The 21,137-nt window shown below is 50.7% G+C and overlaps 1 protein-coding gene across 1 annotated transcript in view; it reads right to left on the reverse strand.

Annotated features, from left to right (window-relative positions):
• Positions 1 to 21,137, reverse strand: part of DYSF (dysferlin) — a 266,283-nt gene that overhangs the window by 200,679 nt on the left and 44,467 nt on the right. The window contains exons 5-11 of the mRNA XM_065404742.1: positions 14,520 to 14,634; positions 8,631 to 8,818; positions 8,107 to 8,235; positions 4,873 to 4,935; positions 2,536 to 2,586; positions 2,390 to 2,420; positions 874 to 989 (exon numbers count right to left, since the gene is read on the reverse strand). Coding sequence (XP_065260814.1) covers positions 874 to 989; positions 2,390 to 2,420; positions 2,536 to 2,586; positions 4,873 to 4,935; positions 8,107 to 8,235; positions 8,631 to 8,818; positions 14,520 to 14,634 — 693 coding nt within the window. The remainder of the gene's footprint in view (positions 1 to 873; positions 990 to 2,389; positions 2,421 to 2,535; positions 2,587 to 4,872; positions 4,936 to 8,106; positions 8,236 to 8,630; positions 8,819 to 14,519; positions 14,635 to 21,137) is intronic.

The raw sequence follows: 21,137 nt of genomic DNA on the forward strand, positions 1-21,137 counted from the left end.
CCCACCTTGGTATCGTCTGCAAACTTTGTAAGTGTACTCTCTATGCCATTATCTAAATCATTGATGAAGATATTGAACAGAACTGGACCCAGAACTGATCCCTGTGGGACCCCACTCGTTATGCCCTTCCAGCTTCATTGTGAACCACTGATAACTACTCTCTGGGAACGGTTTTCCAACCAGTTATGCACCCATCTTATAGTAGCTCCATCTAGGTTGTATTTCCCTAGTTTGTTTATGAGAAGGTCATGTGGGACAGTATCAAAAGTCGTACTAAAGTCAAAATATTCCAAGTCTACCGCTTTCCCCCATCCACAAGGAATGTTACCCTGTCAAAGAAAGCTATTAGTTTGGTCTGACACAATTTGTTCTAGACAAATCCATGCTGACTGTTACTTATCACCTTATTATCTTCTAAGTGGTTTGCAAACTGATTGCTTCATTATTTGCTCCATTATCTTTCCGGGTACTGAAGTTAAGCTGACTGGTCTGTAATTCCCCAGGTTGTCCTTATTCCCCTTTTTATAGACTGGCACTATATTTGCCCTTTTCCAGTCATCTTGCCCTCTTCCAAGAACAGGCCCCAAACCAACATTTTCCTTTGTAGGGCACCATGAAGGAGAGGGTTCTCCTTCCTCTGAAGCATCATGTATAGGTCACTGCCACAGGCAGGTGATTGGTTTAAGTGGACCAATGATCTGTTGGAGTTCTTATGACACAATCATTGTCAACACATCCCCTCAGATTTCTTCCCGTTATCATTCTAGCACAATCTCATTCAAGCCAACCCTTCATATCTTCTTCAGGCAGCAAGACAAGACAGTGGGCCCTCAAGTAGCTCTCTTTCTCCAGTGGCAGCAAAATGGTACTTACGGGAGCTTCGTCGCCAGGTCCCAGCACAAACAGGCTGACTTTCACGTAACCTTTGGCCCCAGCAGAAAAGTCTTCGGAGTCAGAAAGAAGCAGCCACTTCCTGAGCAAGGCATGCTCTAAAAGAGAGAAACCGGGTTTCTGGTTTATTACTGTCTGCCTCATAGGATGGAAAGATTTTGTAGCATCAGAATAAGGGATGGGGGAAAGCATATAACGGTATTGTCAACCCGAAGCATTTAAAAATCATGAGCCAGCTCTAAAAATATCATGAAATTGGCTCTAAAGTCATGAGAGTTTTAAAAATAATAAATGTTGAGTTCTTTTTATTTGCCTGCTGGCTTTTGAGTCCATAGGGTTTGTGTCATCAAGCTTTTCTTTGCAACTGTGAGGGCAAGAAACTTACTTATTTTTCTAGTGAAAGCTGAGATGCTCACGTAATCACATGACTCCAGGAGCTGGAGCTTTAGGAAAACCACCAAACAGCATGAGACATGTGATAAAATTGCAGGAGTTGAGGACACTGAGTTCACCTAAACTAAGAACAAGACTTGAACCTTCCTCCAACACATCTGAACTTTTGCATCTGGAAAAAGTTGGGTTGGAGGTTTTGTTTGTTTCTCACCCCTGCTGGTTTCAAATGGACAGGGATGGAAAGGGTTAAACGGATGTGAGAAAGGCTGGCTTCTCATTGCATTTCCTACATAGATAAAGCAAGCTGCAATGTGACATTCTAGTGTCTTTCGCCATATCTAGGCACTCTGTCAGTCCTTCTTTCTCTCTCTGCAGGGACAGCCACCCCAGTCCTTCTAGCTGTAATACAGCCACACTCTTTCCAGCAGGAACCCCCGCCGCCGCTGCCTCTCTGCTAGACCATCCTCACCAACAGAGCATCCCTCACTCTCCATGGCCCTCTCACTGATCCCCTGGGTCCAGCTCTCCACTGTGGAGACATCAGTGGGATAAACCCCACGGCTCCCCTGCCTCTCTCTGACCCTCAGCTTCAGCAGTCAGCAGGCAACTCCCTCTGCTGACCCTCCTGCCTTCCGTCCTCTCCAGCTCAGAGAGGTCAGCCAGCAAACCCCACTTGATTTGTTGCTCTCCTGCCTTCAGCCTTCGCCCAGGAACCACCTACAGCTTCCTTCAGGGACCTTCCACAGCCTCCTGGTCTCTGGCATCTCTCCCCTCCACCTTTTCCTGACTGTCAGGCAGCCCTGATTCACAGTGTCTCCTACATCTAGGGCCCAGGTGCCCTCTTTTAAACCCAACTGGGGTCAGCAAACAAGTCACAGGTGCATAGGTCTCTTCCCTCTTAAAGGGACAGTGTCACCCTGTGACGTGTATCTATAACTGTGTGTGTTTGGGTGGTTACATATAAACATACATGTGTGCGCACATGTAGACCCCTGCATTTGGGCCATAGAAAGTTGTTGCAAAGAAATGTCCCTATGTTGTCCACATTTGATTTCTAATTTCAGATCTCTAATGGTCCCAAAATCTCTGTAATTGTTTAACTCACTTGGTTCTGCATAAACTGTCCCGACATCCAGCTATAAAATAAAATGAAAAACAAAATCAAATGCTTAGCCACAGGCTGCACAGAGAAGAGGCCAAAATGATTACAAATATCGAGAGAGAGAGAGAGATGAAATCACAAATCGTTACCCGAAATTCCCCAATCACAGAGTCTGTCCGGAGAGACCGGGAATCAACAACCTGGAGGGGGGTGGGGGAGGGGAAAGATGCAAAAATATAAATCCAGCATTTAAGAAAAAACTCACAACCATCCATGCTAAATCATTCGCATTCTCAGCGCATTCAGCTCAGTGGTTTGGAAAGCAGGTCAAAACTTGTCACGTTTCATCGCAATTTTTTTCTCCTTTCAAATTTAACAAGAAATCAGGGAAATACGTTTTGCAAAAATATCATGATCATTCCCACCCCCTTCTTTGACACGCTCTAGCAGTTTGTGCTTAACCTCACTCGGGGCCTGACACGAAGGAGAGAGTACCATTGAGTTCAGTGTGTTTCAGGTCAGATGTGATGTTGGCAGGCCAAGTACCAGCTTATGCCAAGGTCCCTAGGCCTCTGAAAACTGACCAATGCATGGCTGGGAACCAGTCTGACTCACCTGTGTGTTAGGGTTGTTAAATAGGTATTCGATTTCTAGAGATGTGTTTAGTGTTTGGACTTTATGAAATGCTTGTAAATTGCTGCCTGCATTAATCTCCCTATTAACAGCTGCGTCCTGTTTTATAAGGTCATAGTTAAGTATTTGCTCTGTAACTATAAAAGTATTTGCTATGACTAAGGCTAAGATTTTGTCACGGTTATTTTTAGTAAAATGCAGGGACAGGTCGCGGGCAATAAACAAAAATTCACGGAAGCCGCGACCTGTCCCTGACTTTTACTAAAAATACCCTGGGGAGGGAGGGGGGACAAACAGAGCACTACCGGGGCTTGCAGCTGCTCCAGCCCTGCCGCTGCTCCTGCGGCAGGGGCTGACTACTGCTGCTCCAGCCCCAGGGGGGCTGACCCAACCCCAGCTGCTGCTCCGGTGGGCCGGGGACTGCTGCTCTGGCGGCCCCAGGGCTGGCCGCCACGCAGAGCTTCCGGCAGCCCTGGCCAAGAAGAAATCACGAAGGTCCTGGAAAGTCATCCATGACCTCCATCACAGCATCATAGCCTTAGTTATGACACTGGGGAAAAACCCACTCAGTAGAGAGGCATTACCAAGGGTGAAATACTGGTTTACCACAAGAGGCGTCATCTCCTGCCCAACAAAAGAAGGCCCATGGACACCAGACAAGCCATTGTGGAACATCAGGAGACAAAAGACTTTGCTGATTGCTCCCCACACACCTACGAAGAGGAGACCTGCAAAAATGCTCGTCCCATCAATTTGAACTCTGGGGGAAGGGAATAAAAACGCCTGACCAGAAGGAACTTTATCAATAAGCTGCTTAAACTGTGAGGGGAAAAGACTTTTGAGCATAAGCAAGAGATCCCCAGTTGGTTAGCCCTAAAGAACATACAGAACTTGCTTATTATAGCAGGTGCTAAAAGGCAATAGAAGCTAAGACTGTAACTCACTTGTATGTATGTTCACCCTTTTTAACCTTGTAAATAACTCTCATTTCTTTTCTTAGTTAATAAAACTTTAGTTAGTTTATTATAGGACTGGCTACAAGCCTTGTCTATGGTGTAGGATCGAAGGTGCAATTGACCTGAGGTAAGTAACTGGCCCTTTGGGACTGGGAGTAACCTGAATAGTGTTGGGATATTTGATGCAAGGAACCATCTACCACAAAAGCAGGTTTTCCTGGCTGGGGTGCCCAAAGGGACAGTCTGTGACTCCGTGGTTAGGTTGCTATGGTGCTTGAGAGCTTGGTACTTGGTTGGTGAAATCTAACTGCAGAACACACATCCAGTTCGGGATTTGTGCCCTGGTTTGTGCCAGTCCGCCCTGAGGTTGGCACTCACAGTCGTGAGCAACTCCAGACAGCTTGATGGCAGGGTCTGGTACTTTCGATGCCAAAGGCCCCAGGTCTGATCCCTGCCCATGCCCGTGCTGTCTGTATACACATGGGCCACCCCAGCAAGTGAGTGCAGAGCTGGGACGAGTGGATTGTTTCCTATGAGACAATTCTGGCTTTAGTGGCTTTGCATCCCTCACATCAGGGTGAGGCTAAACATATCCCAGCAGATCCTTCATCTCCAGCACAGAGATGCCACCCTGAAAGACAACAGATCCCAGCATGCTATGCTCCATTCAGATCAGAGCTGCCAGCCAGCCCCTGCAGCCTATCCAATCATACCAGTGATAAGGGGGGCTGCAAATTGGTTAGCATTTTACCAGCTAGATATGACTCCCAAGCTAGTAGCGAGTGGCCACACGTGGTCTTTACCTGGGTCAAAGTTTGGAGGTCCAGCCCAGCATTATTCCAAGGAACCATAGGGCTACCATGGAGCATGGAAGAGGAGTTTGTCTCGAGAACTTACCGTGATGAATATGGGCTCATCAAACAGCTCAGCCGGAGATTCAAAGACATTGAAGAAAAAGATCTGTTAAAAAATACAGATGAGACAAAGATCTGAAACGCGTCCAAAATACGCACAAAGGGCCAGCAAAAAACAGTGGCCTGGCAAAGGTTGGCCTTGACGTAAGTTGATTAAATCGCAGTGCAATCCTTAAAGATGCTTTACACTAGCTGCTGGAATTCAATATTTTTCCACTTCTCATCTGAGGATCTCAGAGCACTTTGCAAACATCAACTAATTAAGCAGGGCAGTAAACAATCTCTGGTGTAGGATTGTTTTCAAGTGACACCATCATAGGGCCTAATCACATCAGCTATACCATCAGTGGCTCGTTCACCTGCACATCTACCAATGTGATATATGCCATCATGTGCCAGCAATGCCCCTCTGCCATGTACATTGGCCAAACCGGACAGTCTCTACGCAAAAGAATTAATGGACACAAATCTGACATCAGGAATCATAATACTCAAAAACCAGTGGGAGAACACTTTAACCTGTCTGGCCATTCTTTGACAGACCTGCGGGTGGCTATCTTAAAACAGAAAAACTTCAAAAACAGACTCCAACGAGAGACTGCTGAGCTGGAATTGATATGCAAACTAGACACAATCAACTCAGGGCTAAATAGGGATTGGGAATGGCTGAGCCATTACAAACATTGAATCTATCTCCCCTTGTAAGTATTTTCACACTTGCTTCTTATCAAACTGTCTGTACTGAACCATCTTGATTATCACTTCAAAAGTTTTTTTTTTCTCTTACTTAATTGGCCTCTCAGAGTTGGTAAGACAACTCCCACCTGTTCATGCTCTCTGTATGTGTGTGTATATATATCTCCTCAATATATGGTTCACTCTATATGCATCCGAAGAAGTGGGTTGTAGCCCACGAAAGCTTATGCTCTAATAAATTTGTTAGTCTCTAAGGTGCCACAAGTACTCCTGTTATTTTTGCGTAATCTCTGGTGTAGGCAGGTAAACTGAGGCCCAAAGAGGGGCAATGACTTGCCCAAGGTCACACAGCAGTGCAGAGGTCAATGAGCCTAGAATCATTGTCACCGGCTGAGGATCCGCCCCAGGATGTCTGTAGCAGAGCCAGGAAGCAAATGCTGATGGCCTGATTCTTAGGGCTTTGGTCCAGCCTCTCAGCCCACCCCCTCAACAGCAAGAGCGGGCCACTGAGCCGGTTTCAATGTATGCTGCTGTCGCGTCAAGCAGGAAAGGCTGCCGTTACTCAGACTCACCAGAACTAATGATTAAGCAAACGAGGCAGCGGAGCTGGGTGAAAGTGGGCCTCAGTGTTCTCACGTGCAGGTGGGGATGAGCACTAAAGATAGGTCCACACTTACAGCGGATACCTGTAGCTACACACCACAGTGAAAGGCAGGCTGTGTCCACGCTACCGCATGCAGCAGGAAAGGCTCCGGCGGGGGACAGACAGCAGGAAAAGGCTCGGGCGGGGGACAGGCAGCGGGGGACGGCTCGGGCGGGGGACAGGCAGCGGGGAAAGGCTCCGGCAGTGGGACAGGCAGCGGGGAAAGGCTCCGGCAGTGGGACAGGCAGCGGGGAAAGGCTCCGGCAGGGGACAGGCAGTGGGAAAAGGCTCGGGTGGGAGACAGGCAGTGGGGAAAGGCTCCGGCAGTGGGACAGGCAGCGGGGAAAGGCTCCGGCAGTGGGACAGGCAGCGGGGGAAGGCTCGGGCAGGGGACAGGCAGTGGGGAAAGGCTCCGGCAGTGGGACAGGCAGCGGGGAAAGGCTCCGGCAGTGGGACAGGCAGCGGGGGAAGGCTCGGGCAGGGGACAGGCAGTGGGAAAAGGCTCGGGTGGGAGACAGGCAGTGGGGAAAGGCTCCGGCAGTGGGACAGGCAGCGGGGAAAGGCTCCGGCAGTGGGACAGGCAGCGGGGAAAGGCTCCGGCAGTGGGACAGGCAGCGGGGGAAGGCTCGGGCAGGGGACAGGCAGCGGGGAAAGGCTCCGGCAGTGGGACAGGCAGCGGGGGAAGGCTCGGGCAGGGGACAGGCAGCAGGGAAAGGCTCGGGTGGGAGACAGGCAGTGGGGAAAGGCTCCGGCAGTGGGACAGGCAGCGGGGGAAGGCTCCGGCAGTGGGACAGGCAGCGGGGGAAGGCTCGGGCAGGGGACAGGCAGTGGGAAAAGGCTCGGGTGGGAGACAGGCAGTGGGGAAAGGCTCCAGCAGTGGCACTGCTAACAAGAACGGCACCGCTTGGGGGTGTAGTGAGCTGTGTATATATCCGGGCACTCAGGTGCGTAGGGCGCTGTACTCTACTGGCCTAAGCTGTGCCTCACCACCCACACTGCTATTTACCCCCGCGCTCGCCGGGCAGGCGTTGCCTGTACTCTCCATGCTGCCATAAGTGCAGACCTAAAAGTGACTTCTTGGCAGGGGGGAAGAGGCAGCGTGACCTAGTGGGTAGGGCACTGGATCAGGACTTGAGGGACCTAGGTGCTGCCCCCAGCTCTGCTATTCTCCTGCTGTGCACTTCTCCGAGCCCCTCTTTCCCCTCCTAGGCTTTGTCTTGCTTTTATATTTAGACCCTAAGCTCTTTGCAGCAGCGTCGCTGACAGCTGAGGCAGGAGACGATGCAGGCTGCAGCCGGGGCTGGCTAGCGTGGGAACAGGCCCAGCCTGGAGCAGGGACAGGGAGAGTCTGTTCAAACTACTGGCAATGAAAATCCCCCTGGCCAGATAGTGAGGTTGAGCAGACTGGAGAGACTGCGTCCCTGGGTGGGTTCTCGCCTGTAGATTGGCTGAACCCTGGTTGAATGGCATGGGCCCGAGCCCAAGACCTGCAGGTTATGGCCTCTGATGACTCAGCCCCTCTGGCTCAGGGATGATCATCAGGCTGACCCAGGCTCAGCTCGGAGCGATCACAGGCAGGGACCATCACACTGTGTGGGTGCCCAGTGCCGAGCACAGGGGGGCCCTGATCTCAGCTGGTGCCTCTACATGTTACTGTAATAAGAAGGTGAGAATCGTTTCCTGGCTCTCTCCGGGCACTGGCCGTACCTGGAGGAGCGCGTGGGCGTGTTTCTGTGCACCTGTCTGCCACGCAAACTGCAAGTGACTAACGTGCTAGGAGAACGTTCTCAGCTGCTCCATCACACGATCCCTTTCGGGGGCCCTACAGGATCAAAGCAAGCCTAGAAGGAGGTTAGACCGAACAACAGCCGGACTCACCTCGTCGAAGAACGGGCCATTCCCTTTGCGGATCCTAGTTCTTTTCGTCTGTCCGGCAACCGTGACTTTCACCACCGATTTGATGTTGACACCGGGAAGCTGCCTGCCCTCTATGACTCGCACCCTGATCTAAAGGCAGGTGGAGGAGGAGAAAAGGGCAACGGCCCATCAGATGCTGGGGAATGCTCAGCTTTCAGCTACACCAGCCCAGCCCACTGGGGTTGCACCCACAGTGGCAGACGGGAGCTCCTGGGACACATTCTCCAAGCGCTCCGTCACAACTAGTCATTAACCGAGAAGATGCGGCCCTGAGCTGCAGCGCTCGGCTCCAGCTCCCAGCTCCCGCAGGATTCCCACAGGATTCCCGGGTGCTTGGATCAGTATAATGCATTGCGGAGCAATGAAGAACCCAATATGGTCCCGCACCAGAGAAGGTTTCACTCCTAAGATGTTGCAGTCAATGGGATGGTAAAGGAGGAGCAGCTTGGAGAGGTGAACGTCACACACACATTAATGTTGCTCACCTGGAAGTCCTGCGGTTTGTTGGACAGCAGCTTTTTCGGGGCGCTTTTCCTCCTCTTAATCCCATGGACGTGGTGTGAAGGAGGCTTCCGGGGGAGCGTGGGCTGCTCCGACCCAGAGGGCCCTGTGGAAGGCTCCGTCTCATCCCCTGTCACTATCTGGTCTTCGGTGTCTTCCTCCCCGGCTGTATCTGGAAGGCATGGGGGTGACAGCTCGGTCAGGGAGGACAAGGAGAATTGGAACTGAGCCAAGAGATCAGAGCTGAACCCACAGAAACAGGCCGGGGCAGTTCGTCAACATTAGCTTTGCACAGGAGAAGGGCCCAAGCAGCAAGGGTCAAGCAGCCCAGATTTGTCCCCAATATCCAGACCTCAGGTTGGGTTCACACCACACAACCCCCCTGTGCCGGGCTAGGCCCCGGAATTAGTCCCAGCTCAACAGGATGAGCACAGCTCCCCGAGCAGCCATCACCACGTCCTAGGGCAGGGGTTTTCACCACACGTTTTGGTGGCCACCAATTCTTGCTGGTGGCCGCTCTGACAAACCCGTCTCTCTGTCCCTGCCTCCTGTGGCCCAGGGAAGGTGGGTTGGGAATTCACTGGCCGCCTGTGGAGTCCCAGGCTCCCCGTCCCCTGGCCGGGCGGGAGAGCTACCCAGGGGAGCGCCTTGGGAACCGAACACCACAGCCGCCTCCAGCACCGCGCACACCGGCCCCACGTGTCCCCAGAGGCGCTGCCCGGAGCCCCCGAGGAGGCTGCGCATTGCGGGGTGCAGACCCCTGCTGGCGACACCAGCGCAAACACCAAGGTGGTGCACATCTCACTGCCCTTGGGCACAGCTATTCAGGAGCAACAGGAGGGAGGGGCTGCTGCTTCTCCCCCCCCCCCCCCCCAATCTCCATCCATGCTTTGGAGGATGTCAGGGCCGCAAAAACATCCGCTGGCAGCCCCGTTCGAGGCATGCTGTCCTAGGGGCATAGGGTGGAAATACTCCACAACTTCTGCTTCTCTTCCCTAAGCCTGGTATCTGGGAGCATGTGCACCCCTAGCAGGCACAGGCGTTGACTTTCATTTTTCCGGGTGTTTGCTCCACCCCCATGCGCCCTGAGGTCCTGCCCCTACTCACCCCTTCCCCCGAGGTCCCGCCCTTGCTCTGCCTCTTCCTGCCCCCACTCCGCCCACTTTCCCCAGCGCCTCCCGCCCGCCGCCAAACAGCTGATCGGTGGGTGGCTGATGGGTGCTGAGCACCCACTATTTTTTTCTGTGGGTTCTCCAGTCCCGGAGCACCCACGGAGTCGGCGCCTATGCTAGCAGGGATGTTTCTCTTACTTACTAGACCAGCGGGGAGAGGCGAGGGGGAAGCATTCCCTAGGATCCATCTTAAAACAAGAGCCTGGAAAGCCAGTTTCTCAGAGCAGCTACAGCTTTAGCTCCCAAGCTCAGGGTGCACAAAGCACACACTCCGATCTCTGCAAGAGCTGACACCCAGCACAGCATTATCTGTTGGTTATGACACGTGTGACCCACACTAGAGAAGCGCACCGATTTCTGTCCTCCACTTGGGGCTAATCTCTTAGAATCGTAGAATCATAGACTATCAGGGTTGGAAGGGACCTCAGGAGGTCATCTAGTCCAACCCCCTGCTCAAAGCAGGACCAACACCAACTAAATCATCCCAGCCAGGGCTTTGTCAAGCCTGACCTTAAAAACCTCTAAGGATGGAGATTCCACCACCTCCCTAGGTAACCCATTCCAGTGCTTCACCACCCTCCTAGTGAAATAGTGTTTCCTAATATCCAACCTAAACCTCCCCCACTGCAACTTGAGACCATTACTCCTTGTTCTGTCATCTGCCACCACTGAGAACAGTCTAGATCCATCCTCTTTGGAACCCCCCTTTCAGGTAGTTGAAAGCAGCTATCAAATTCCCCCTCATTCTTCTCTTCTGCAGACTAAATAACCCCAGTTCCCTCAGCCTCTCCTCGTAAGTGATGTGCTCCAGCCCCCTGATCATTTTCGTTGCCCTCCGCTGGACTCTTTCCAATTTTTCCACATCCTTCTTAAAGGGCTTGGCAGCCTGCTGTAGAGATGGGTGAAACTTTTTAGCCAAAGCTGCTTTTGGGGGGGGGGGGAAATGCAGATTTGGTGACAGCAAAACATTTTGCCCATTCGCATCAATGTTGCTGAATTGTTCGGTCTGGGTGGGGGACGGGGAGGAATCTGGAAAAAGCAAAGTTGATTTTTTTTTGGTGGTGGTTTGAAGTGACTTTTGGTTTCACCATTTCCTTGATTTTTAACAAATCCAAAAACATTTTAAAATAGTCAAAATCAAAACAAAGCCGTTCAATTTTGTCAACACAAAATGGTTCATTTGACCCCAAATGAAATTTTTTCCACCATTTGATTCGCTCAAAATTTAAACAGTTTTCCGCTTTGGTCCCAACCAAAAGGAATTTTTTCTTCAGCTTTTCAAAATTGCCAGCGAATTAAGACATCTCTTATTCACCCAGCTCTAGTCTGCTGCTGCTTCAAGCTAACGGAGGAAGTCCCACGCTAGAGGCTGACGCGTTTAGCGCAGCCGGTCCCAGGTTCAAACCCCCTCTCCCAGCACAAGCAGGGTTGGTTGTAAGCATGGCAGCAGGGGTGCCGGAACGGGGAGGGCCATAGCCCCATCACTTTTTACCGGGTGGAGGGGGCAGAGAGGAGCAAGCGGGGGGCAGGGCCTCAGGGGAAGAGGTGGGGCGGGGGCGGGGCCTCAGGGAGAAGAGATGCCAGTGGCCCCCCTGCACTTTTAGGGAGCTTCCATCACCCCTGTGTGGCACCAGCTTCGTCCCATTAGCTGGGGGCAGTGGCACACTCATCAACCTCTTGAAAGTGACGGAAACACACACACCCCTGCTGTGGGTCACCCCCCCCCCCCACACACACACACACACACGAAACAGGCAAAGCCCCAGAGGCTAGAAGCCGCATTTTGGATGAAGCTGCTGCCATGCGAAATTCAACTCCCCGGCCAGCCTGCAAGGGGGAATGATACTGGATAGGCGGTTCATCACCACCATGATGAAGGATGGGGAACTCACTGTCCCTGGACTGAGAACATTCCCTGATGATTTTGCAGGAATGGGGCAAGAAGGCCCTCAATTACCCAGTGCCCTGGGGAAAACACCGACAAGAAGTGGCCAGAGGGGTGCCGGCAGGGCCGGATCAATGCCCATTAATCAACGCAGATTTGCATGCGAACGGAAAGAAGTTTGCTTGCTTGAGCTGGTGGCGTTGGGACCTGGCGCATGGAGTTGTAGCCCCATTCGGGGCGGCCCAGCCAGCCCGCTGCCCTGACGGAGAAGCAGCTGGCCCACATTTCAGCGAGTGGCGCTGCACGCTGGCCCACAGGGTCACAGCACCACTCAGGTTTGGCCCGGCCCCTCTCCGTCACAAGGAGCTGCAGAATGAGTCGCTGGTCCCAGCATGGCCAGCCCGGCTGCAGTGAGTGTACAATGTGGCTCTTCGTTGTGATTCCTCTTAGAACACAGGGGCCCAGAAGTGCATCGGTACATCGGTACAACTGTGCTGCTGGAAGCTGGCTAGTGCACGCCCGGCCTCAGAGAGTCACAGCTAAACGCAAGTGAAACAGACGGTTTAGCACATTTCAAGGGACCATTGGAGGTGAAGTGGCCTTTTAACACCCCTCCCGTCATAGGAAGGAAAGGAGGGGGCAGCAGCGGGGGGGAGGGGTTGTTAGTGGGTTACAGGATGTTGTAATGAGCCATAAATCCACTGTCTCTGGTCAGTCCGTGATTTTGAGTGTCTAGCAGAGTAATGAATTTAAGCTCCCAGGCTCGTCTTTGGAAAGTGCCGGGCAGGTTTCCTTTGCGGATGAGGACTGAGAGGTCAGATACGGAGTGATCACTTGGTGAAAAGTGTTCGCCCACGGGTGATGGGGTGTATTTGTCTTTGATCGTTTCCCTGGGTGAGTTCATTCGAGAGCGCAGTGATTGTCTGCTTTCACCCACATAGTGGCTATTGGGCATTTAGTGCACTGGATGCCAGACAGCACGTGTTGTGATGGGCATCTGTAGGACCCATGGATCTCGAAAGGTGCGTTGTGGGGGGTGTTGATCAGTGTAACAGTGGAGATATGTCTGTAGGCTTTGCAAGAGTTGTTCTGGCAGGATCTGGTGCCGCTTTCAGCTGGTGCGCCTGGGGCTAATATCCGGAGCGGTATTAACAGGAGTGTCGTGTGTAAAACACAGGAGATCACTGTCCCGCTCTACTTGACACTGGTGAGGCCTCAGCTGGAGCCCTGTGTCCAGTTCTGGGGGCCACACTTGAGGAAAGATGAGGATAAATTAGAGAGCGACCAGAGGAGAGCAACAAAAATGAGAAAAGGTTTCAAAAACCTGACCGATGATGAAAAGTTAAAAAAAAACTGGCCATGCTCAGTCTTGAGAAAAGAAGATCTGGAGGATCTGAAAACCATTTTCATATATGTTAGAGGCTGGTATAAAGAGGTCAGTGATCAATTGTTCTCCACATGCACTGAAGGTAGGACAAGAAGTCATGGGCTTCATCTGCATCAAGCAGGATTTAGGTTAGATATTAGGAAAAGCTTTCTAACTCTAAGGGTAGATAAAGCTCTGGAACAGGCATCCAAGGGAGGCGGTGGAATCCCCATCACTGGAGGTTTTGAAGAACAGGTTGGACAAACCCCTGTCAGGGATAGTCTGGGTTTACTGACTTCTTCAGGTCCCTTCTAGGCCGACCTGTCTTTGATTCTATACAACTTTTGCAGAGTCTAACGGGGTTCAGATCCAGGCCCATCTCTCTGCTAAAAACTTCTGGGAATCCAAAGGATGGTTGATCACATTGTGTTCACCGCCAGGGCTCAGCTCCCTAGCACTGTGCAAAGTAACGCGCATTGGGAAACATCATCCCAACTATACCTATAACATGATGGGGTCTGAATTAGCTGTTACCACTCGAGAGAGAGATCTTGGAGTCATGGTGGATAGTTCTCTGGAAACATCCACTCAATGTGCAGCGGCGGTCAAAAAAGCGAACAGAATGTTGGGAATCATTAGGCAAGGAATAGATAAGACAGAAAATATCATATTGCCCCTATATAAATCCCTGGTACGCCCACTTCTTGAATAGTGCGTGCAGATGTGGTCACCCCATATCAAAAAAGATATATTGGAATTGGAAAAGGCAACAAAAATGATTAGGGGGATAGAACGGCTGCCGTATGAGGCGAGATTAATAAGACTGGGACTTTTCAGCTTGGAAAAGAGACGACTAAGGGGGGCTATGATAGAGGTCTATAAAATCATGACTGGTGTGGAGAAAGTAAATAAGGAAGTGTCATAACACAAGAACTAGGGGCCACCAAATGAAATTAATAGGCAGCAGGTTTAAAACAAACAAAAGGAAGTATTTTTTCACACAACACAGTCAACTTGTGGAACTCCTTGCCAGAGGATGTTGTGAAGGCCAAGACTATAATAGAGTTCAAAAAAGAGCTAGATACGTTCATGGAGGATAGGTCCATGACTGGCTATTCGCTAGGATGGGCAGGGATGGTGTCCCTACCCTCTGTTTGACAGAAGCTGGGAGTGGGTGACAAGGGATGGATCACTACCTGTTCTGTTCATTCTCTTTGAGGCACCTGGCACTGGCCACTGTCGGAAGACAGGATACTGGGCTAGATGGACCTTTGGTCTGACCCAGTCTGGCCATTCTTATGTTCTTATGCCTGCAGCAGTCTGCAGGGTAATGCTAGCGTTAAAGTCCAGGATAATGGGTTCACTGTGCAAACCACATAGCACAAACAACACACTTAGCAGAATGCAGCCTAGAAATGCGAGAAATGCACATGCAACAGTGTCTCTTTACCGGTGACGGTGTCGAGCTCAGCTGTGGACGGTGTTGGCTCCGGAGGATTAGGCGGTGGGAACAGAGGAGCGGCCCCAGGTGGAGGAATGTAGGAAACCTGCAGGTTGAGGAAGGCCTGGAGAACAGAGAAGGATCATTATAAAAGGCTCATATGCAACAGGACTGAGTAGGTCATTACAGAACAAGTGTCAGTGATCTGAAGTGCATTGTCCCCTCCTCACGTTCGCCATGGATCATTCCAGCCTGAAAGAAATTGCAGAGTTAAATACATCACTGTCTTATCAGGTATTGCAGGTGCAACGCACCTACCCTGCTGTCCATCATCTCAAGAGCACACCTGCTAGGCTGTCCAGTGGCCCAGGTACATCCCGATAGGATGCACTTGCTGCGCAAATTAACATACTAGGATGCTGAGCCTGCAAATAATACCTTTATCTAGAACTCTTCATCAGTCGCTCTCGAAGCACTTTACACAGGGGGTCAGTTTAATCATCCCCATTTCACAGAGGGGAAACTGAGGCACAGAGAGAACATAAGAGCATAAGAATGGCCATACTGGGTCAGACCAAAGGTCCATTGAGCCCAGTGTCCTGTCTACTGACAGTGGCCAATGCCAGGTGCCCCAGAGGGAGTGAACCTAACAGGTAATGATCAAGTGATCTCTCTCCTGCCATCCATCTCCACCCTCTGAAAAACAGAGGCTAGGGACACCATTCCTTACCCATCCTGGCTAATAGCCATTAATGGACTTAACCTCCATGAATTTATCCAGTTCTCTTTTAAACCCTGTTATAATCCTAGCCTTCACAACCTCCTCAGGCAAGGAGTTCCACAGGTTCACTGTGCGCTGTGTGAAGGAGAACTTCCTTTTATTTGTTTTAAACCTGCTGCCCATTAATTTCATTTGGTGGCCCCTAGTTCTTATATTATGGGAACAAGTAAATACTTTTCCTTATTCACTTTCTCCACACCACTCATGATTTTATAGACCTCTATCATATCCCCCCGTAGTCTCCTCTTTTCCAAGCTGGAGAGGGGAAGTGACTTGCTCAACATCACCTACTAGGCCATGAACCGAAGCCACGTCTCTAGCATCCCAAGCCAGTACACTAGCCAAGGAGAGGACTCAAAAGTGAAAGGCTTAAAATGCTCCTACTGGCCTTCTTTTCTGAACTCATTATGGTGCGGTGAGTGAAAGCAACAGCTCTGTACTTGAAAGGGTTTCTGCCTTCTGTTCTCCTGAAAAATGATCATTTTTACTGCACAGAAAATCCCCAGTTCCGTCCTAGCGAAATGGTACATCCCCACCCCATCCCGCGTCCCCCAGCCGGTCAAGCAATAACAGAGCACTGATGCTGGCTGCTTTTTAGAGAATTTGAAAATGGGCTTGTGATTAAATAATCGGCCACTAGAGGGCAGCTCTAGACTGTTTAGTGTCTCTAAAGCCAAAGAATGGAGAAACTTCCTCGAAAATGGAAAAGGAAGCAGGGCTGGAGGGACACAGGTGGACAAGGGGCAGGACTGGGGGCTAGTGGTGCATAGTGTCGAGGGACCAAAGACATGGGCTCTATTCCCAGTGCTGCCAATGACTGCTATGGTACATTGGGCAGCTCCGCGTCTCGGTACCGTAGTCTCCTCATCTGTAAAATGGGGATAAGGCTGCCAACCTCCAAGAGTTTTTGAGATGGCTTCTTAAAGTGCTCCAGCCTCCTTCGATGAGAAAGGCAAAGGCACTATCCCTGGATCTGAACACACGTCACGGGCAAGGTTAGCTGTCAAAAAGGAGCCACTGTTATTTATTCATTCACAGATTTTTTTCATAGATTCCAAGGCCAGAAGGGACCACTGTGATCATCCGGGCTGACCTCCTGCATCACACAGACCCTACGACTGTCCCAAAATAACTCCTAGCGCAGAAACACACCCACTCGTGAGTTCAAAATTGTCTGCGCTGGAGAGGCCACCATGACCCTGGGGGAACTGTTCCACTCGTTAATTACTCTCACTGTTAAAAAGTTACACCTTGTTTCCTGTCTGAATTTGTCTAGCTTCAACTTCTAGCCGTTGGATCATTTTATACCTTACTGAAGAGCCCATGATTAAATATCTGTTCCCCAGGTAGGTACTTATAGTCTGTAATCAAGTCACCCCTTAACCTTCTCTTTGTTAAGCTAAATAGATGGAGCTCCTTGAGTCTCTTGCTATCAGGCAGGTTTTCTAACCCTCTAATCATTCTCGTGGCTCTTCTCTGAAACTTCTCCAATTTATCAACAACCTTCTTGAACCGTGGGCACCAGAACTGGACACGGTGCTCCAGAAGCAGCCACACCAATGATAAATACAGAGGTAAAATAACCTCTCCGCTCCTCCTGGAGAATCCCGTTTATGCATCTAAAGATCACATTAGCCGTTCTGGCCACAGCGTCACACTGGGAGCTCACGTTCAGCTGATTATCCACCAGGACCCCAAATCTTTTTCAGAGTCACGGCTTCCCAGGATGGAGTCCCCCCGTCCTCTAAGTGAGGCCTACATCCTTTGTTCCCAGATGTAGACATTTATCTTCCGCGATATTCAAACACGTATTGTTGGCTTGTACCCAGCTTATCAAGCAATCCAGATCACGCTGTATCGGTGACCTGTCTTCTTCATTATTTCCCACTCCCCCAATTTTTGTGTCCTCTGCAAACCTTACCCGTGATGATTCTATATTTTCTTCCAGATCACTGGTAAAAATGTCAAATAACACAGGCTAGGAACTGATCCCTGATGGACCCCACTGGAAACGCACCCGCTTCATGAGCATTCCCCATTTACAGTTACATTTTGAGACCGATCAGTTAGACTCAGACCCTTTAAGGCCAGAGGGGACCATCATGATCATCTAGCCCGACCTCCTGCACAGGGCAGGCCACAGAACCTCACCCACCCACTCCTGTAATAGGCCCCTGACCTCCGGCTGAGTCAGGGACGCCGGAATGGGAGGGGAACAGGGGGCCATGGCCCTCTCACTTTTCGCCACGGGCCACACCTCTCCTCTTTCCCCCAAGACCCCACCCCCTGGCCAGGCCGGCAGCTGGAGCCCGGGGCAGCTCTGGGGAGCCACGGATCCTTCACCTGCCCGGGGTGGGGGGCCCTGAGAGCAGCCCCCGGCCCGTGTCCCCACCCCCCAGGGCAGGTGGAGGGTCTGCAGCGCCTCACAGCTGCCCGTGCGGCTGTTACTCCAGACAGGGGGCAGGGCCTCGGCGCTGCAGCCCAGCCACACTAAGAGCCGCACGGGCAGCTGTGGGGAGCCGCGGACCCTCCACCTGCCCTTGGCAGGGGCCCCGGGGGGCAGGGACACAGGCTGGGGGCTGCTCTTGGGCTCCCCCACCCCAGGCAGGCAGAGGATCCGTGGCTGTCCAGAGCTGCCTCGGCTCCCCGGCCAGGCTCCAGCTGCCAGCCTGGCCAAGGGGCGGGGCCACAGGGGAACGAGGAGGGGTGGGGTGGGGCCATGGAGGGGGCGGGGCCTCTGCCCCCCACCCTTCCCCCACACTTTTGGGAAAGCTCGCCGCCCCTGGGCTGAGTTACTGAAGTCCCAGATCATGATTTACAGACTTCAGGTTAAGAGTCCACCATTTACACAAGTTTAAACCTGCAAGTGACCCGTGCCCCATGCTGCAGAGGGAGGCAAAAAGTCTGTGACAATCTGACCTGGGGGGAAATTCCTTCCCGACCTCAAATCTGGCAGTCAGGTGGACCCTGAGTATTTTGGTGAGATCCTGCAGCCAGACCCCTGGGAAAGAATTCTCTGTAGTAACTCAGAGCCCTGCCCATCGAGTGTCCCATCACCAGCCCCTGGGGATATTTGCAGATCTACAGTCACAGATCAGCCTCATGTCCATGTAGTCAGTCTCCTCAGACCATCCCCTCCATCAGCTTATCAAGCTCAGTCTTGAAGCCAGTTAGGTATTTTGCCCCCACTGCTCCCCTTGAGAGGCTGTTCCCGAACTTCACTCCTCTGATGGTTAGAAACTTTTGCCTAATTTCAAGCCTAAACTTGTTGAGGGCCAGTTTATAGCCATTGGTTCTTATGTCCACATTGGCCCTTAACTTAAATAACCTCTCTCCCTCCCTGGTATTTATCCCTCTGATATATTTCTACAGAGAAATCATATCTCCCCTCAGCCTTCATTCAGTTAGACTAAACAAGCCAAGCTCTCTGAGTCTCCTCTCATAAGGTAGGTTTTCCATTCCTCAGATCTTCCTAGTAGCCCTTCTCTGTACCTGTTCTAGTTTGAATTCATCTTTCTTACATGTGGGAGACCAGAACTGCACACAGGATTCCAGATGAGGTCTCACCGGTGCTGTGTATAATGGTACTAACACTTCCCTGTCTCATAGAATCATAGAATATCAGGGTTGGAAGAGACCTCAGGAGATCATCTAGTCCAACCCCCTGCATAAAGCAGGACCAATCGCCAATTAAATCCAGCCTCTACTGGAAATACCTCGCCTGATGCATCCTAGGACTGCATTAGTCTTTCTCACTGCTGCATCACATTGGCAGCTCATAGTCATCCTGTGGTCAACCAATATACCCATAAAAAGCAACAGAGAGTCCTGTGGCACCTTTAAGACTAACAGATGTATTGGAGCATAAGCTTTCGTGGGTGAATACCCACTTCGTCAGACGTACCCACAAAAGCTTATGCTCCAATACATCTGTTAGTCTTAAAGGTGCCACAGGACTCTCTGTTGCTTTTTACAGATCCAGACTAACACGGCTACCCCTCTGATACTTGACAGTATACCCATGTCTTTCTTCTCCTCTGTTGCTTCCAACTCATAAATCCCCAGCTTATAGTTGGCCAGCTTTTAATCCATTTAACGTGTGCCGATTTAACTTTACATCGTTCTATTTTTTTTATCAAAATGTCATGCGGGAGCAAGTGAATCCCTTTACAGAAATCTACAGGTATTATTACCACAGCACCTAGAAGCCCCATTCATGGCCCACTATGCAAGGCGCTGTACAAACACAGAACAAAAAGCCCCAAAGAGCTAACAATCTAAGCACATACCTCAGCAATTCAAACCAATGCCCAGATTGACTTGCAACCTGACAGAACATTGAATCTGCACTTGGAGAGCCAGTGGGGCAAGTGTGGGGAGGAGTCGGTCTGTTTTTCAGAATTAAAACAAGCCTGAATCCCTGTTTTACAGGCAAATCGCAATGCACTGTCCGTGCCTTCAAGGCAGATCAAATAGATACCCAGACAGCTGCATCCCTGCTTCTCCTGGAAATGGAATCCATCGGGGGGAGCGGGGGAGGTGGTTGCCCCATCTGTACGAATAGCAGATTGCAACACCCTAAAATCTGGTGTATGCTAGATGGAGGATTTTATGTCAGTAACAATTCGTCCCCAAGATGAAACCTTAACAGCCAAAAAGAGAGTCACATCCTCTCTACTGGCCATCTGCAAATGCACTAACAAACTGCGCCTGGGAAACAGGAACTTTCTACTGTAAATCCTCAGCTGTTGACACATTTTCTTCAACTGGGATCTTATCAGATATAACAAGGTGAGCAAGGCTAGAGACTTCCCTGGACAAGAACAGGGAGCCCAGGGCAAAGGTATCCGGCATTCAGTAGATGGCGCTCTTCTTACTGCTTCATTCTGGGCCGATGGCCCAGCGTGGCAGGGCTGCTCAAAAAGAAGAGACAAATGTGATTTTTATTTTAATTTGAAAAATGTTGGCCAGCTATAGGGGGGAAATGTCCCAAAAAATTCCACCCGTTTTTTCCTCGATTTTTTCAACTTTTGAAATGTGGTTGAAATTTTAACATTTGAAAACATTTAACGAGCGCCAGGACTGGAAAGTGCCGTGATGCTGGAAGTGCCATGCTGGGGAGAAAGAGTAGACGGAAAAACAGGATGGTGCAAAGTAAGGAAAGGGATTAATTTTATGCTTTAGCCCAACACAAGTGACTGGGCTCAATGCAGGGGTCACTGGGTGACACTCTCTGGCCTGTGCCAGACAGGACGTCAAACCACATGATCTAATGGTCCCTTCTGGCCTTAAACTCTAGGAATTTACAAACTACCTTCTCTCCCACACGCTGGTTTTCCCGCTGCTGCTCCTCCTGCCATCTCAGCAGGCAAGTGACAATTATTCTGTGCACCCACAACATGCCGAATTGGCACAACTGAACTGCTTTACCACCTTTACTCATTTTTTCACCCACTTACACCGGCTGTGAAAGTTATTATACAGCACCATTCAGAAGTGTCAACCCCAAATGTTCAGGTCAGGTCCCAAAAAGCATGAGACTGGTTTAAAAACCATGAGATTTTCATAAAAAATCATCTTTGTATTTGCCTGTTGGTCTTTGAACCTTTAGCATTGCCTGCTTTCAGTCTTTTCTCTGCAACCACAAGGGCTATCCGCTCACTACTTTTTAAAAGAATAAAAGCGGAGATTTTCACCTAATCACAGGACCTAGGAGCAGGAGCACTAAGAAAGCACCAGATACCGTGAGACTCACAACAGATTCACAGAGAGCTGGCAACACCGACTTCACACCACTGCAGAATTTGACCTCCCGGTTTGGAACTTGATCCTCAATCATGAAGAGC

Source organism: Emys orbicularis, chromosome 5 (assembly GCF_028017835.1).
Source record: "Emys orbicularis isolate rEmyOrb1 chromosome 5, rEmyOrb1.hap1, whole genome shotgun sequence".
In the NCBI taxonomy this organism is placed as follows: domain Eukaryota; kingdom Metazoa; phylum Chordata; order Testudines; family Emydidae; genus Emys; species Emys orbicularis.